The 19,117-nt window shown below is 40.5% G+C and overlaps 1 protein-coding gene across 1 annotated transcript in view; it reads left to right on the top strand.

Annotated features, from left to right (window-relative positions):
* Nucleotides 1–19,117, top strand: part of LOC145400693 (cytochrome P450 9e2-like) — a 120,146-nt gene that overhangs the window by 60,869 nt on the left and 40,160 nt on the right. The window contains exons 4-5 of the mRNA XM_080273129.1: nt 12,564–12,624; nt 14,015–14,205. Coding sequence (XP_080129255.1) covers nt 12,564–12,624; nt 14,015–14,205 — 252 coding nt within the window. The remainder of the gene's footprint in view (nt 1–12,563; nt 12,625–14,014; nt 14,206–19,117) is intronic.

Here is a 19,117-nt window from a genome sequence, read left to right as displayed (position 1 = left end):
GTGATGAAGCGTAAGAGGTTGGTAGATGGCAGGAGGATGAATATAGTACTGAATGGTGAGTTCCTTGAGGAGGCAGATTGTTTTAAGTATTTAGGGTCACATGTTGCTGTGGATGGGAGAATAGATGCAGAAGTGAATTTTAGAATGAATGAAGTAGGAAAGGTGCTGGGAGGAATGAAAAAAGTGTTTAGATGTCGTTCGCTCAGAATGGACGTAAAGAGAAGGCTGTATGAAGGTGTTGTGGTACCGACTGTGTTATATGGTGCTGAAACATGGAATATGGGTGTAGCAGAGAGGAAAAGTTTGAATGTAATGGAGATTAGGTTCTGTGGAGTATGTGTGGAGTGACGCATATTGATTGAGAGAGAAATGATGAAGTGAGAAGGAGAACTGGAGTTGTGTGGCAGATGGCTGATCGAGTTGAGCAGAGGGTGTTGCGATGGTTTGGGCATATGGAAAGAATGGATGATGAGCATTTGATGATAAAGATAACTGGATCACATTTGTGAGGTGTAAGGCTGAGAGGAAGACCATGAATAGGATGGATGGATGGACAGTGTGAAGAGAGCGTTAGATGCAAGAGGGATGTCTGTTGAGCAAGGAAGAGTGGCTGTGCGTGACAGAAATAAATGGAGAGGAATTGTGAACGAATAAATGATGACGCAGCCCTAAGGGGATATTCTTCCGCATTTGGTCTAATCAGCTGATCAGGTCAGGTGTGGGTAAGAGGATGAGTCCATTATGATGTGGCAGGGGTAAACCAGCTCTGCTGTTGGGCCCTGCTGCGGATGTCATTGATTGCACTGCGCAGTTGACCCTCGTGCTGTGTGGTGCGATGAGGCTCTGTCCCTTCTCCCCTTGGGGTTAAGATGTGGATGAATGTGTCTGAGTGGATGAGTAAATTAGGAGTGTGTGTATATATATATATATATATATATATATATATATATATATATATATATATATATATATATATATATATATATATATACAGAATACAATAAAAAATAGAAATGTCTATCTATCTATGCAGATAGATAGATACATTTATGTGTGTGTATATGTATGTGTGTATGTGTATGAGAATATATATATATATATATATATATATATATATATATATATATATATATATATATATATATATATATATATATAGTATATATGACGGGCATTCCTGGTGGATCATCGTCTACTAAAGGTCCAAGAGCAATGCCTCCTGTGCCTACGGGCACTGTGCCACCGAAAATGAGTAGGCACTGTGTTGGCAAGTTAGAGACTGGGATATTAAACAAACTGAAATCTATAAAGATCTATACATACAATGAAAGAAGCCTCGCAGAAGATTACAAACTTGATAACTAAATGACTGAACAGGAAAACATTAGTTGGGAAATTGTAGGTTTGAGTGAGACTCATAGAAAAGAAGAAAAAGGTATTCATCTCGGAGACAGCAAATACCTATTTTACAGCAGAGGAAGGGAAAATGAAAGAGTTAGTGGTGTAGGATTTCTAATTAACAGAAATCTTACGGACAACATTGTCATATTCAGCAGTGTACTCGTATCTGACAGAGAACCATTGGTTGTAATTAGACTATGCAAATAATATACCCCGAAAGTAGTACAAGTATATGCACCAACTTCTCAAAGCCCAGCTGAAGAAATAGAAACATTCTATGACGACATCTCCCTGATAATGGAAGAAGAAAAGACCACATATACTATACTCATGGGAGACTTCAATGCAAAAGTTGGGAAATCAAAAAATGGAGAAGCATGTATGGGAAACTTTGGAGTGAGAGAAAGGAATGAAAGAGGAAAAATGGTGGTAAATTTTGCTGAAATGTACAGCATGAGAATAATGAACACATTGTTTCACAAAAGAATAAGGAGAAAGTGGACCAGAAGTCCAAATAGAGAAACAAAGAATGAAATCGACTTCATTATAGCAGATAAGAATAACACGATCACAAATGTCACAGTTATCAACAAAGTAAATATAGGAAGCGACCATGGAATGGTGGGTTGCACAGCCAGATTCAGTTTCAGAAGTGAAAGAAAGAAGATGATTAAAATAAAAAGATATCCATCCATCCATCCATCATCCAATCCTACGTTGCCCCATGAGAAGCGTAGGAGCCCGGGGCTAGGCAACTTGGTCCTGACATTTAAGATGAGAGTGACCAGCCTCACTCATCACTGAGTGGCATTACATGAGCAATAAACCCCAAACACCCCTTGGATATAAACCTTCACCGGCTCAATCCGACTGGAGCGCCGTAATTACCCACTAAACCACCAGGCGCCAAAATTCGGTTGTATGGTTACCACCCAGCGTAGTAAATGGTTTCCTGGTGTACAGGAAACCATTTGGCTTGTCACTCAGTGTAGAGTCTCCCACAGGCACAAGGAAGAGGAAAGAATGAAGGAAAGAAAGACAGACGAGGGAGTGTAAAGTCGCCCGTAGGCAGAAGGACGAGGAAAGAATGAAGGAAAGAAAGAAGAGGATGGAAGGAAAGAAGGATTGAGGAGAGGAAAGGGCAGACACCCGAGAGCAGCACTACATAGAGTGAGTGGATGGTGAGCGCCCCCACCTACCACAATAAAAAGATACGGCCATTAAAAGTCAACGAAAACAAAGCAGCTTTTCAGTTGGAAATAAGGAACAAATGTCAGGCTCTAAGTAATGCTGAATGTGACACTGATGAGCTGAATGAAAAACTAAGAAAAGTACTAAAAGAATCAGCGGAGGTAGTAGGAAAACCTAATACAACCAAAGCCATGAAGTATTCAGAAGACATTCGAGCTTATGAAAAAAAGAAAGGAAATGAGAGTAAAAACAAAGATGACATAAAACGAGAGAAATTAAATAAGCTTATCAACAGGAGACAAAGAGAAGAAAAAAGAAAGAGAAATATGTTTCAGATCAAAGAAACCATCAAACAAGGAAAAAGTCTGAAACAGGTCTGAAGTAAAATGGCACTTGGAAAGCAACAATTACATCACTGAAAGACAAAAACGATGAAGTCATAAAATGCAGAGATAAGATAGTGAAGAGAGTTGAAGAATTTTACGAAGAACTGTACGCATCAAAGACTTTAGTACCAATAGCTAACTTTTCAGCTGACACGAGTGAAATTCCTGAGGTAACACCAGACGAAGTAAATCTTTCTCTTAAAGATATGAAAAGAGAGATAGCTCCGGGAGAAGATGGAATAGTAGCAGATTTACTGTTGGATGCAGAAGTAGAAGTATGAAACAGGCTTGCTCACTTATTCACTCAATGTATAAAAAGAAGAAAATTCCCAGAACGTAATGTAATGCAATAGTTATTTTACGTTACAAAAAGGTGACTCAAAAGATCTTAGTAAAAATCGACCCATTAGCCTATTATCAGTCTTTTACAAACTCTTCAGTAAAGTCCTTTCGAACAGAATAACAACAGATTTTGAGGACGACAAACCTCGTGAACAGGCAGGATTCCGAAGCGGGTATTAGACTGCTGATCATCTACACACAATGAAGCAGCTAATTGAGCAAACTACGGAATATAATACACCATTGTGCTTAGGTTTTGTTGTTTACGAAAAGACTTTCGACTCAGTGGAGCATATAGCAATTATAAATTCACTGTGAGAGCAAGGAGTGAATGAGAACGCTGCAAAACTGCTCGAAAACATATATAAAAAGGGAACTGCAACAATTAAATACATAAGGACTCGGAAAAAAATTAAGTTTGAGAAGGGCGTGCGTCAGGGAGATACAATTTTACCAAAATTATTTTCAGCATGCATAGAAAGTATTTTCATAAAGCTAGACTGGGAAAACAAAGGAGTGAACATAGATGGACTATGGACTAACGTCTTTTGTTCCTTTGATTTCTTCTTATCTTAGTGACAGGAAAATAAGAGTAAAAGTAGATGATGTATATTCCAATTTCCACTCAATTAACGCCGGCGTGCCACAGGGATCAGTTCTGGCGCCAACCCTATTTCTGGTTCATATTAATGATCTCTTATCTGTCACTCACAATTCCATTCACTCATATGCAGATGACTCAACACTACATAGTTCATTCACACTCAGACATCCATTTACAAAGTCTAATATCTCTACCTCTCAACTCAGTACAGCCATCTCCATAAATCAAGATCTATCTACAATCAGTGAATGGGGACAAAACAACCTTGTCTCTTTTAATGCTAGTAAAACTAAATATATACAGTTTACTAATAGACAAATATTGCCAGATTCGTACATTACCTTCAGTGCTACTAATATTCCCATCTCCAAAAGTATTGAAATTCTTGGTGTCTCACTTAACAGTGCCCTCAGCTGGACCTCTCATGTCAGATCACTTGCTAAAACCGCCTCAAAGAAACTTGGATTATTGTACAGAGTCCGTAACTTCTTCGCCGATGAGCAGTTAGCTATAATTTATAAGAGTCATGTGAGCTCTCAGCTTGAATATTGCTCACCCTTGTGGAATGGTTGTGGAGAGGTTGCATTAAGACAACTAGACAAAATTCAGAATAAAGCTGTTAGAATCATTAACAACTCTGCCATTACATATAAACTACCTCCCCTGCAAGTAAGAAGGAATGTTGCCTCCCTTGCATTATTTTACAGATATTTTTTGGCAAATGCTCAGACGAAGTTGCGTCCATGGTGCCACCTCTCTATGTCTTCCCTCGTGCTACACGGGCATCTGGTAGCGCTCATGACTGGAATGTCACTCAACCATATTGCAGAACTTCTGCCTATCAGAATTCTTTCATTCCCCGAACTGCATCTCTCTGGAACTCGCTTCCCTAGAGTTGTTTTCCTCCAAATTTCAACCCACAACTGTTCAAGTCTAATTGTTACAGATATTTTATGAACAGAGGACACCAGTAATCTGGTGTATGGATTATTTTTTTTTTACCCATTTGTTTTTCCTTCCTCCGTTCTGTTATTAAAAAAAAAAAAAAAATGGAGAAAAGCTAAATCTTTTAAGATTTGCAGATGACATTGTCCTAATCACAGAAACAGCAGAAACATAGCAAGAAACGTTAAACGACCTGTATGGAGAAAGTCTCAAAGTAGAAAATGGGAGAAATGGAGTTCCCCCGAGCTAAGCCCTGTATTGGACTATATAGCCCCGCTAGGGTTACAGGAGGGAGCTACCCCTCCCGGCACGGCAGCCCGGGAGAGGCTCGAACTTGCAATCCCCCGATCACAAGTCCAGCGCGCTACCACTGTGCTACCGCGCCCCCCAAGTCTCAAAGTAGTGCTAAAGATGAACCAGAGTAAAACTAATGTTTTATCCACAAACACGAATGAGCGTCATCAGAAAAAGCGAAGAAATTCTTGAAGAAGTGGGGGAGCACAAGTACTTGGGGCAAATACCAAAATTAACGAAAGATCATGATAGCAAAATGAAAAGACGCATTGTAATTGGATGGAAAGGCTTCGGTAAACATAGAGACATTATGAAAAGTAGCTTGCTATAGTCTGACAAATCTAAACATAGGGTTTTGGTGGAGTCTGCCTATGCCTACACTATTGCCATGTTTCCTAACCCTACGATGTAGAACGCCTGTGGTTTGTGTAGTAGGAATGATACATAAACATAACTCATACTAATATAACTGTAATGAAAGTGCTGACATGTATCAAGGAAGAATAAAACTATTCTGCATACTATATTATACGATAATAGAGAAACGTGGCATAAAAATTTGGCAGTGGTGCTCTAAAAATATTCTAATTATTATTTACTTCCCCAACACTTCTAACATTGCTAATTAATTTAGCAAGTATAATTGCAAGAAAATTTGAAGAGATAAAAGTGGGAAGAGGCGATCCTTTCATAATTAAAATAAATATATCAAACAGCTCTGGGGTGGCAGCACTCACGCGACACGTGTTTGTGTGTACGCTATGGGAGGTCACCAACCCCCTACAGGATTTAGGCCTATTGGGGAAACCTCTATAAAAAAACGCGCCGTGACTTTTACCTCAAGGGTGGTGCGGAAATAAAGTCAAAATTATAATCCATACATAAAAATGGAAGTAAAAAACCATGGTGACAACAAAATCAAGCGAGAGAGAGAGAGAGAGAGAGAGAGAGAGAGAGAGAGAGAGAGAGAGAGAGAGAGAGAGAGAGAGAGAGAGAGATAATAATAATAATAATAATAAAACTTTATTTCCACTAAACAGTGGGTATTCTTATACATTATACAGTACTACAGCATACAGTATGAAAGTTCTATACACAATATAATACAAGTTGATACATATGGTGGAGAATAGTGACAGAGAGGTAAATGGTTTAAAAGGTGTGGGGACACTTAGGTTAAAAATAGATCAATTAAGGGATTTAGGAACGAAGGCAGTGGGAAGGATTAAGACAGATGGGATTGTAAGATTAGGGAGTTTGAGCAATAGGGTAGAATGTTTCCCAATGCACCTGGGAGGAGGAGGAGAGAGAGAGAGAGAGAGAGAGAGAGAGAGAGAGAGAGAGAGAGAGAGAGAGAGAGAGAGTCAAGCAGTTACGGTATGGAACGAAGGCAGTGGGAAGGATTAAGACAGATGGGATTGTAAGATTAGGGAGTTTGAGCAATAGGGTAGAATGTTTCCCAATGCACCTGGGAGGAGGAGAGAGAGAGAGAGAGAGAGTCAAGCAGTTACGGTATGCTCTCAATAAAATAGCATAGCAATTATCAACGGCTAATTATTATACAGGTGTTGATGGTGGGGGTCTATATTTATAGGAGGTGTTGGTGGTGGAGGTATAGCGGGTGTTGTTGATGGGGGTGTTGTTGGGGGTAGGGGTATAGGGGGTGTTGGTGGCAGGGGTATAGGGGGTATTAGAAAAACGGAGATCACAAGAGGGAAACAGTGTCAAGGTCATCGCTGATGGAGAGGTCAGCTCGGACACGTGGCAACAGTGCAGGGAGGGGCCGACTCCACCAAAACCCTACGTTTAGATTTGTCAGACTATAGTTTGTATGAAACGAAAAGTATATAACGAATGTATAATTCCAGCTATGACGTATGGTTGTGAGACCTGGAAACTGACAAAATTGATGGAAAATAAATTAATCCTTTCTCAGTGTGCAATGGAAAGGTCAATGATGGGAATATCTTTACGAGACAGGAAAGATCAACCTGGGTGAGAGAGCAGACTACAGTTAAAGATATTACAGAAGTTATAAAGGAACAGAAATGGAGGTCGGCAGGCCACGTAGCAAGAATAAGGGATAGCCGATGGAGCACGAGGCTGACTGACTGGACACCAAGAGATTGTAAGCGCAGCAGAAAAAGGCCAGACAGGAGGTGGAGAGATGAGATAGAGAAATCTGCTGGGAAAACGTGGCAAAGATTAGCTCAGTCAAGGAATTCGTGTAGAAGGTTGGGAGACCTTTGTTCAGCAGTGGACTTGTAATGGCTGCTGCTGCTGCTGATATATATATATATATATATATATATATATATATATATATATATATATACAGTATATAATAAATTTTATAAATCATATACATACAATGTATAATATATACATAATGTAGGTATAATATATATAAAATAAATATAATATATATGTCATATATATAATATACGGTATATAAAATATCTATAATAGAATGTATATATACATATATATGTGTATGTTGAAGAGACACACATTACACTCTTGCATACTAATGTTTTTTCGCTTTTGACCGGGAATCGAACCCCAGACCTCTGGATAGAAGACAGGCACTGATGCCACTCCACCACAATGTAAAAAAAGAAAAAGAAAAGAAGAGAAAAACAAGCGTCACAGTTTTTATCACGTCTTGGTGTAGTGGCATCAGTGCCTGACTTCTATCTAGAGGTCTGGGGTTCGATTCCCGGTCTATCTATCTATCTATCTATCTACTGCCAGACGCCTCAATCCCGTTTGGGGTGGCCACAAACAAATCGCCTCCAAGTCGCCTCTCTCCCGCCATTTCATTTCCCCGCTCCCAACTCACACCCCCCTCTCTCATATACCTCTCCACCCCATCCCACCATCTCATCCTCGGCCTCCCCTTCCCTCTTCCCCCCTCCACCTCACTCACATACACTCTCATCGTCAGTCTTTCACCCTCCATCCTCTCCACATGGCCAAACCACCTCAGTGTATTCCCTCCTAACGCTTCCTATCACATCCACATCCACACCACAACGTTCCTTTATATCCTCATTGGTCAGCCTGTCTCTTCATGTGACCCCACAGGCTCCTCTTAAATAACTCATTTCCACTGCTCTCACTCTTGACTTGTGTCCTTCCATCAACGTCCAAGCTTTACTTCCCGGTCAAGAGCGTGAAAAACATTTGCACACACGCATGCAATGTGTGTCTGTCCAACATATAAAGACGCTCGTGTTGTGTCTGGGATAGATTAAAACTGCTCTGTCAGTTGCCGAGCTGCGTGGGGCTGCGATATAATCCTAATGTGTTGTGACTAAAATATATCCTCCCATAATGGATTTACCTGATTCCTCAAAAAAGAAAGAAAGAAAAAAAAAAGCTGCCAGGGCTTTTATCACGTGGTGGTGTATTGGCATCAGTGCCTGACTTCTGTTTAGAGGACTGGAGTTCGATTCCCGGTCGAGCGCAAAAAACATGTATATATATATATATATATATATATATATATATATATATATATCTTTGTCTACAGTTTTTATATTTGTCTTTCTGCCTATCTCTCTCTTCAAGTTTATTTTGTTTAACGATGGTCAAAAGATTAAGCTTGAAGTTTATCCAAGATGCCCAAGACAGTTTTGCCTTCTATGTCCTCTGCTGCATCAATGCTGACATCATGATAAAGCATCTCTTGTCCTGTTCATCCCTTCTTTTCGCCACACAGCTTTTCAGGCTCTTTGTCGACTAATATGAGAATTTAAAAGCAATACCAATGACTCCTGCCCTCAGTTTTTTAACAGTTTCTCACAGCGTCCGTGCAAGTCTCTGGATGAAGCATTTTCTGATTTATCTTTTTTCTGCCTGAAGAAGAATCCTTGTTAGTTTTAATACCTCCAAAACCCAGTTCCTCCATTTCTCAGCCAGGCGCAGTCTTTCATATGACAATCTCCTTACCTGCGACAAAACAACTCAATCCTTCATCTTTTATTAATTTTCGTGGTCTCTCCTTTTGTCGTGAAATGCCCTGGTACTGAAGCGAGTCCATACGTTATTAGATCATATTCAATTGTTTACTTTGTACAGGGGCCTTGTTCGATCATGTGTGGAGTACAGCTCAGACGTGTATGAGTGGGGGGTGGGGGAGCTGGCGCTTCTCTTACAAACTTCCTTGTTTTTCTTCATCACAGTGTTGCTTTCCCTTCTCTCTCTCTCTGTCTCTGTCTCTGTCTCTGTCTCTGTCTGTCTGTCTGTCTGTCTGTCTGTCTGTCTGTCTGTCTCTCTCTGTCTCTGTCTCTGTCTCTGTCTCTGTCTCTGTCTCTGTCTGTCTGTCTGTCTCTCTCTCTCTCTCTCTCTCTCTCCCTGCTATTTTGGTCATTGATATTCTGAACTCTGCTTACATTGTTTCCCCATTATGGCAGACACACAGCACCCGTCGGTACACACTCTAGTCTTTTTTCTGGCAAATTCTCTAACGCAGGATGCACTTGATAGGTTGGTGATGATTGGCTGAATGTAACATATATCTGAGAGAGAAATTTGAGTTAGTGAATAAGCTTCGATTCACACTACCTGGTATTTTATTTGAAATACAACAGGGTTACTCGGACATGTTGCATTGAGCCAGTCACCACCAACCTGTGAAGTGCATCTTCGCCTCTAAAAAAAAAAAAAAAAAAAAAAAAAAAAAATGAGTATACTAATGCTTTCATGTTATGCAGTTGGTCAGCTCTCGAACTGTCGTCCTCAGTTTGTTTTTCACAAGGTCTTCTTTTCAGTCCATTGTGTCCAGGCATCTCGAAATAAATGAGTCTTGAAATCTGGTTGTCTTTCTTGTTCTGTTTCTTTTGATCAGAATGCTTTTCACTTTATTTGATCAGATTGCTCTTCACTGGCTCTATGCCTCGTGTTCTTTATTTTCTACATAAAAACTGAAATGAGAAACGTGTTATCCCACAGTTTATCTTTGGCAGCAGCTCATCCCCAACCCTCCCGTCAATTTATAAAGCCATGAAAAGGTTGCAGAGACTGAAATCTTAATAAACAAAAATGATGGACAGAGTCAAAGAATAGCATATGAATCGATTAGAGAACTGAGTGGTAATGCAGGTAAACGCAAGGAAATACCAGTTAGAGACAGGGAAGGAAATTTATTGACCAAAGATGGAGATATTAAAAATAGATGGAAAGAGCATTTTGAGACAGTTCTTAATAGACCAATACCACCAGAAGAGGATATACCGTCTGCTCAGGAAGATTTAAATATAGAAACAGGAGAGTTGAGGCTTGCAGAAGTGGAGAAAGCAATAAAACAGTTAAAGAATAATAAGGCACCAGGGGAGGATGGTTTATTTCCGGAAATGTTTAAAGTGGAGGGGGATAGATTAATAATGATATTGACCAAGCTATTCAATAAGATATGGGTGACGGGGTTACTACCATCAGTTTGGAAGAATGGTGTAATTGTTAAAGTTCCGAAGAAGGGAGACCTGAGTGAATGTGGTAATTGGAGGGGAATTTCTTTGTCACCGATAGCTTTGAAAGTTTTCAGTAGAGTGTTGTTAAATAGGTTGGAGCCGGTGGTTGAGGGTATTCTGAGGGATGAACAGGCTGGTTTTAGAAAGGGATGTGGTTGCAATGATCAGATCTTTATAGTTAGGCATTTGATGCAGCAAGTTAATGAAATGAGAGTACCGTTAAGTCTTTGTTTTGTTGATTTTGAAAAGGCTTTTGATAGTGTTTCGAGAGAGACTATGGGGAAGATCATGAGACATTATGGAATACCAGAGGAGTTTGTGAGGGTCATTATGAACATGCATGAGGACACATTTTGTAAAGTGATGGTTGATGGTTGTCTGAGTGATTCGTTTGAAGTCAAGTCCGGAGTAATTCAAGGTGGTGTTCTATCGCCTTTACTATTTATATTGGTCATTGATTACATTATGAAACGCGTTGGAACAGAAACCGGTGCAGGTATACTTTGGGGAGAGAACAGGAAACTTTTGGATTTAGATTATGCAGATGATATAGTTTTGATTTGTGATGGGCCAGAAGAGATGCAGAGAGTTTTGGACTGTTTGGTGAGTGAAGGTCGCAAGGTGGGTTTGGTTATTAATTGTGGAAAAACTGAAATAATCAATATGAATATGGAAAATGCGCAGGAATGTGTAACTGGAGGTATGGTTGTAAAGCAAGTTGATAAGTTTAAATATTTAGGTACTTATTTAGCCAAGGATGGTTCTTTGAACTTTGAATTCGAGGAAAGGTTAAAGAAGGCTAATCAGGCAATGGGAATGCTTAAAAATATTTGGAATAATAACAATTTTTCTGTGCATACAAACATCAAACTTTATAAGGTAATGGTTAGGAGTATCTTAATTTATGGACACGAGTCTTGGTACAGCACAGTGACTATGGAAAATAAATTCTTGGTGTTTGAAAAAAAAAGCACTTAGAAGAATATTAGGAGTTAAGTGGTGGGAAAGGATACCAAATAGTAGAATTAGAGAAATAACGGGAGTGCAGCCGGTCGATGAATATGTTAGGTTCTCACGATGGAAGTGGCTAGGACATGTGTATAGGAGACAGGGAATAGTACGAGGTACACCAGGGTGGGTGGCACTTGGTAGGAGAGGTAGAGGAAGGCCAAAAGAGACGTGGGTGAGGACAATGAGACGGGAAGCTGGAGATGAGTGTTGGAGAGATCTTGAGGAGTTAGCACAAGATAGGATGTGGTGGTGTGAGTTCATCGAGGCCCTATGCATCCCCGAGGGTGCCACAGGAAATGATTGATTGATTGATCTCTCCTTTTCCTCTTTTAACCTTCTATTTCGTTCTTGGCTAACCTCTACTCCTCCCATCCACTTTGCTTTTCATCATCTGCAGGTTATAATTACCGCACCCACTTCATACCTTCATTCCTTCTCTTTTCATTCTTGTACCAAAACTTTTCGGTGATTTTATATTTCTGTCCCCTGTTCAACTTCTCGCCTCTTAACAACTCTCAGACTGTCCACAATCTTTCTCATATACCAGTGTGTTATGGTCACTAGATTTCCTTCACCTGCTCTAAATTACTGAACTCTGTGTTCTCTACTGTTTCCATTTATCATATATTCCTCTTCCATCATCCGCTTGAATATATACACTGAGGGCGCCTGCCTTGAACTGAATCATAGATCTTAAGCAAAATCTACTCTAAGAAATATAATTAGTATGGATTCTTCTCTTTCTTCCTCTGCCGCACCAACTGTTCTTTCAAAACTAGATTCATTTTCTTTTTCGACATTGTCACAACATACTCATTACCAATTGTTCTGTCTCTTGAATATTTTTCTCTGCTTTTCCCAGCTTTCCCAAACCAGAATTGTAAACCATGTTGTGATAAATAATCTTCCTGACAGAAACACTGAGGCTGTATCCACCTGGTTTCGTCATTGAAAGGCTGTGCACTAAGCCATACAGGTAAGAAATCAACTGTCTTTTATCACTCCGAACTGTGCTCAGAAGAGAAATTACAATTATGCAGTGCGATGTCTGGAAGCACTTAATATACGTACAGGAAGCTGATATTTTTTACTTTCGGAGTTCTAGTGATATCCTATAGTTTTACTGATATATATATATATATATATATATATATATATATATATATATATATATATATATATATATATATATATATATATATATATATATATATATATATATATATATATATATATATATAACATGAATCTATTTATTCTGGCAGATGTACAGAGCATACCTATGTCTACAGTTCGAAAATATATCGATTTACCGTCATTGGAACAAAAACTTTTTAGTTGTACATTTCTAACCTTTCACTTAAAAACGTAGAGAACCTGTTGCCAGGCAAAGATTCCACCCCATTTTTTTCTTTTTTTTTTTAAAGCGTCTGACTTTGGGTATAAGCTTAGGAGACCGTTTACCGAGACTCAGCAGTCCTCTCACATACCACACATCTTCACGTGCCACAACTTGGGCGCTGACACTGCTTGCGGCACGTTCTCTGTCTGTCTGTCTGTCTGTCTACCTGTCTGTCTGTCTGTCTGTCTCACTATTTTTAATTTATGTTATGAACAAATTCACAAAACTATTGTACAAAGAGTAGACTAGCCTTGGAGCAGGAAGTCAGTGGGAGCTAAGGAACCTGACCCCAGCAGTGTCTAGACAAGGGGTACTCAACTGCCATGTGTGAAGGTCCAGACACACAGTTTCCTACGTTGCAAGGGTCCGGATGAAAGTATTAATTCAAAATGTGGTAATAAGAAACATATAAGAACACACATTACAATTTACATCAAGCTACATGGATTTTTTGCCTAAAATGATGAAAATAAACGACAGAAATCATTTCTCTTAAAAAAAAAAAAAAAAAAATCATTGAATGTACATTTATTCTAGAAGTAACCACCCATTCCACTAGCAGCTAGTGTGCTAGGGTCCACACAGAAGCTCACCGCGGTCCGGATTTGGACCGCGGTCCGCCAGTTGAGTACCACTGGTCTAGATCCAATTGACCTTAACCCTGCTGGAGCGGCGACTCCAGCAGCAAGTGATTTCATGCACAGTGGTCCCATTTTTTCTTTTTTTGCCAGCAATAATCAGACCTAGTACGGTATCTCATTAGACCTTGCTTCTGACGTCATAGTCGTCTGCATGCTCAGACTGGCGACAATTTCCTGCACAGGGATAAGCGAATGGCGATTCAGAGTATGTTTCCCGCTACCCTAGCCCCACGCTTTGTTAGTCTCTCAAAATCCATTTACACCACAACGAATAACGTCACTGATGCTGAATCTCCTAAGTTCTCATTCCTACCGCCACTCAGACTGGCCGGGACTAATGTTACACTGAGAGTGGGTGACTTGGTTCAGTACCCCGTCTGGAGCGTACACCGGGACCCCCAGTACTGGCCCCAGCCTCTGGAGTTCCAACCTGACCGCTTCCTACCTGAGAACAAAGCAAATATCCGCAGCTGCACACACATGCCATTCGGAGTGGGGCCCAGAAACTGTATAGGTGAGTCATTTCTACCAACCTTAGAATACCATGAGTAGTTTACCTGTGTAAAATGTTATTACTAACTATTTTTTGTAAACCAACATTTTCAGGCAATTTCGTTTGTATCGTTGTTGTACAATACTAGTGGTTGCTGGGGATGCACACTATCCACTCACTCGATGTAGTGATACCTTCAGGTGACTACACTGAGTGGCAAGCGGATTGGTTTCCTGAAACCCAGAAAACCATTTACTACATTGGGTAAGAACTAAATAACCAAATGACACCTGGTGGTCTAGTGGGTCAAGGCGTTCCAACTAGATGGGACCCGTAATGGTTTAAATCCTAATGGTGTTCTGGGTTTGTTGCAAACATAATGCTACTCAGAGGCGAGAGAGGCTGGTCACCCTCGCCTTAAGTTTATGACTGACTAGCCTAGCATAGCACCCCTATGCTCCTAATTGAGAAAAATAACTTACTGTAGATGACTAATGAAGAATGAATTATTTTTTCCCTCCTATCACTGTCTTGCCATGTGCCGTGAAGGAGACCATGTCTAGGGTAGACTGGGATCTAAAGGAAGTTAATGCAATTCTTGCAGATAAGATGTTTTGCAGATTATGAAAACAAGAAGATAGTCTGCAAAATTATGCAAGTAATGAAAATGTTCTGGAAAGAGATAATAGTGGTAAGAGGAGGAGAATTAAGTAAATTTTTTAAAGCGAAAGAAAACAGTGGTAGTTAAGAACGATGATTTATGTAAGAGGAAGAAACAGTGGCTGTAAAAGTGTAGGCGTATTCAGGGACAATATGAACTGGTGGTAGAATGGCTGACAGACTGAAGTTACAGGTAAGGCCGCCCAAAAGAAGACATAGTTGGGTCAGGGTCCTAAAGTGGAAAGGACAGGCGAAGAATTGTTTCATAGTACCGCAGGGGGAAGAAAGTTCTGGATTGTTCATTGACGAATTTTAGGAATGGATAACGGTGAGACACGGCATCTCATAAATTGTAAAATGGAATATCTACTATTTTTCTAAACGGAAGCTTGGTAAGTGACAGTCAGGGAGATACGCGATTATTAGCTTGCCTTGTTCGGAAGTGTGTGGTGTATGTTCTGGTAATGATCGGTTCAGTGTGGCATTATGGGTCACAAAGGTATTGGTACACAATATGCGTGAAACATTTGGGAACACAGAACGAAGGTCACTTTAGCGTCCGACCCACCACACGTTGGTAGCTCTGATGTTGGGAGATGTTTTTTATCGCCAACTAGCAATATCCATTTGCAAATGTTATGTTTATATTAGCAGCCATTGTTGTTATACAATGAGACGTTGGTGAACATCACCAGTTGTTCGAATGTTTTCGGTAGGCATCGGACCCTCTGTGCACCGATACTTTTGTGACCTATAATACGCCTGCTGCATGGGAGAACAGGAACTTGTAGAAATATAGAGACTACAGTGAAAATATTTGTCTAAAAACAATATACTGTAGATCTGTACATGACAAGGAGAGGATAATTTGAATTAGGTTATCCTCCAAATTGGAATTAGATTATGTCCTTCAGATAGTAACTGTGTTCTTAAAGACATGTATAGTTAAATTTAGCTTTCACTGGTCATCAACTGGCCGATAAGTATGTGGCAGCTGTGAATACTCTGAATATTCAGAGTGGGTAGTACACTTTTGAAAGTGATACGGAATCAGGCACCATGTGATGAAGTATATTAGCTCCCTCTGTTTTCCTTGATGTATTATATATATATATATAATGTTGTTACTGGTACAAAGCCAACTTCAGAATTTCCTGAGACACAGCAGACTGCGTTTCTTGCCAATTGCACCCTTTCTGGACAGAAGGCCACAAGACTAAATCTCCCACCAACACAAGCAGCGGAGCAGTGTTGTTAGACCCGTTAACAGAGAGAGAGAGAGAGAGAGAGAGAGAGAGAGAGAGATGGGAAAGGAAACTAATATTAATACATGCTAATCCACTGCAACTACTGATGGGTGATGGATGTTATCTTCCTTAGAACAACAAAACCATAGTGATAAGATTAAACGTGTCATTTTCATACTATTGCAATGGGCAAGGGGGTTTCAAATGAATATTACATAAAGATTCTCTCTCTCTCTCTCTCTCATATGAAATGAAAGAAATTCATGGTGGTATTAGCAACGATTAACAGGTTGTGTTCACCTCGTATCACATCTTAGACACAGTGACATCTTGAAGCAGTTCTCTCTCTCTCTCTCTCTCTCTCTCTCTCTCTGGGGGTGACTCAGTGGTAGAGCGCCTGAGTCAAGACCGAGGAGTCGAAACTTCGCACCCCGCCTGGGTAGCTGCCCTGCTGAGAGAGGTAGCACTCTCCCGTCACCTACCGGGGCTGTATGATCGATACCTCGGGGAATTCATTTCTCCAGTCTCTCTCTCTCTCTCTCTCATGTGTATGTATAAGTATAAAGAGTGAGGCAAAAGTCTCCATACAAAAATACAAGCATTTTATTTACAACTACAACTAATTACTCTTCTGTATATTATAACGATCCGACTTCTGCAGGTTTGTTGGTTTGTAGGTTTGTCTGTTTGTCCATCAGTTACCGTAACACAGCAAAATCGGCGCATTGTAGCGCAATTTCTGTCAGAGCAAGGTACCGCTAAAATGCTCTGACATGAATAAAAACAATTTCCAGTCCAGTCGGGCCACCGGTTCCAGAATTATGACTCATTGCTGAAGATAGGAAGTGATGACATCAAGTGAAGAAAATTCGCGAAACTCTACTGATTTCAGTCACCGTGTTTCACAAGGAGCCAATCCATATTTTAAAAACTACTTGACCTTTGGCAGCCATTCTGGTGATCTTAACCTTGACCCCGAGTGCCCATTCTCGAACTCCTCCAAGATTTTGGCCATATCTTGATACCCAGAAGGTTTCATGTGTATAGCTCTAGCCGCTAGCGAGATAATGGCGCTAAAGGCAGGTGATAAAAATTAGTTGACCTTTGGCAGCCATCTTGTTGACCTTGGCCTTGACCCCGAGAGCCTAATTTCAAACTCGTCCAAGATTTTGGCCATATCTTGATACCTTGAAGGCTTCATGTTGATAGCTCAAACCATTCATGAGATATAATGGCAACAGGTACACACACACACACACACACACACACACACACACACACACACACACACACACACACACACACACACACACACACACACACCTACCAACAGACACAGACGCGGGCAAAAACATTACCACTCCGCCTTGGTAAAGGCGGACGACAACAAAGTGTTCAAATCCGCTGTGGAAGTCATAAAATGTGTTCGATATGACCTCTGAGGTCATGGCACATCGAAACTCGGTGTCCCCAATCGTGTATAACATCGTACAACACGTTAGGTGATATCTTGGCACAGGATCTGCGATACGTTCCTGAGGATGAGCCACGTCTCGGATCTTCTGATAAACCATCGCCTTACGGTGCCTCCAGAGGTAAAGGCTAAGGGTGTGAGGTCTGGTGATTGCGGAGGCCACACCACACGGCCGCGGCGTCCAAGATAGACGTTTGGGAACTGTACGTCAAGCCACTGGCCACCGTTGGTCCCATAATGCGGTGGCGTCCGATCCCGCTGGAACCATTCCGGGAACAAACCTTCTGCATTCAAAACGCTGGGTATGATGAGGTCTCGCAACATGTCCACATGTCCAGGTAGTTATTCGCGTTTAACAAGCTAACGTTTGTATGGAGACCTTTACCTCACCTTGTATGTATACAGTATATATATATATATATATATATATATATATATATATATATATATATATATATATAAAATGTGTGTATGTGTGTGTGTGTGTGTGTGTGTGTGTGTGTGTGCGTGTGTTTAAATCAAGGCATTTTTTACCGAAAATATTTCGTCACAATCCTCTGTAAACACAAATGAATAAAAGGCGAGAATGCATTGCTCAGAGGCTGCTTTACCACTCCCTAATAATGGGCGGCCTGTTCTGTGATTCATCAAGGAAATTGGTCTGTCCCTCAACATCGCCATGAGGTCGACAAATTGATGGGAAGAAAGTGGTAGTTGGAACGACTTCCGGACTATATAGCTGTTTAAGAGTGGACCTTAACATTACTGATGGATGACCACAGTTGAACGTGACAACAGCAGTGATGAATTCTTGCAAAATCATGAGAATACCAGCATCGAAAACAGAGATATTAGCAGCCAGATTAAGCGGCCTTTAGTCCCGAGTTTTGTGCAGTTACGCATTAATATTACCAAGTTTTTGTTACAGGGAAATCGGTAATTTATCGTATTACCGTAATCACCTCCGTTTTGACGCTTGTTAACTGAAAGCATTATTTAAACCTATGGAAGGTTGAGAATCTGAGAATCTATCTCTTTACCTATAATAATGATTCAAATGTAAATAGACAATGGGGGATTCATATTCTTTGTCAAAGTGGCATTGTTATATTCTGTTACAGAATCAACAGGAGCCACACAGAGAACCACCTTGACTGAAACACAGGTGGGAATGACTTAACAGACCACTGCCTACTGTTTATGGAGAATTTATGGACAAACTATTTCACAGATGAGTTGTTCTTGTGCTACACCAACCTGTGTGATCGAGCAGACAAGCAGTAGCCCTTGTACGATATGGCCGTCTCGTGTAGTGAACGTACACTATGTTCCCATGTGGCTGACAGTGCCTCTCCACAGCGAGGTGCAGGGATTAGCGTGAAGGTTTGGTTCTTTGGTGGACGCCTCATTTACGTCTCCATCCAGTGAACAGGGGCACCATGGTAGGCTCCACGTCACCCCGTTATTTGGGTATATGGTAACCACCTAGCGTTGTAAGTAATAATATGAAAGATGAAAATAATGAGAAAAGTTATGGATGAAAAAGCCGTTT

This window comes from Coenobita brevimanus, chromosome 53, assembly GCF_032717465.1.
Source record: "Coenobita brevimanus isolate Jiangsu-jjx chromosome 53, ASM3271746v2, whole genome shotgun sequence".
NCBI lineage: Eukaryota > Metazoa > Arthropoda > Malacostraca > Decapoda > Coenobitidae > Coenobita > Coenobita brevimanus.
Note: the sequence above shows the minus strand (reverse complement) of the source record. Positions and strands in the feature narration are given on the sequence as shown.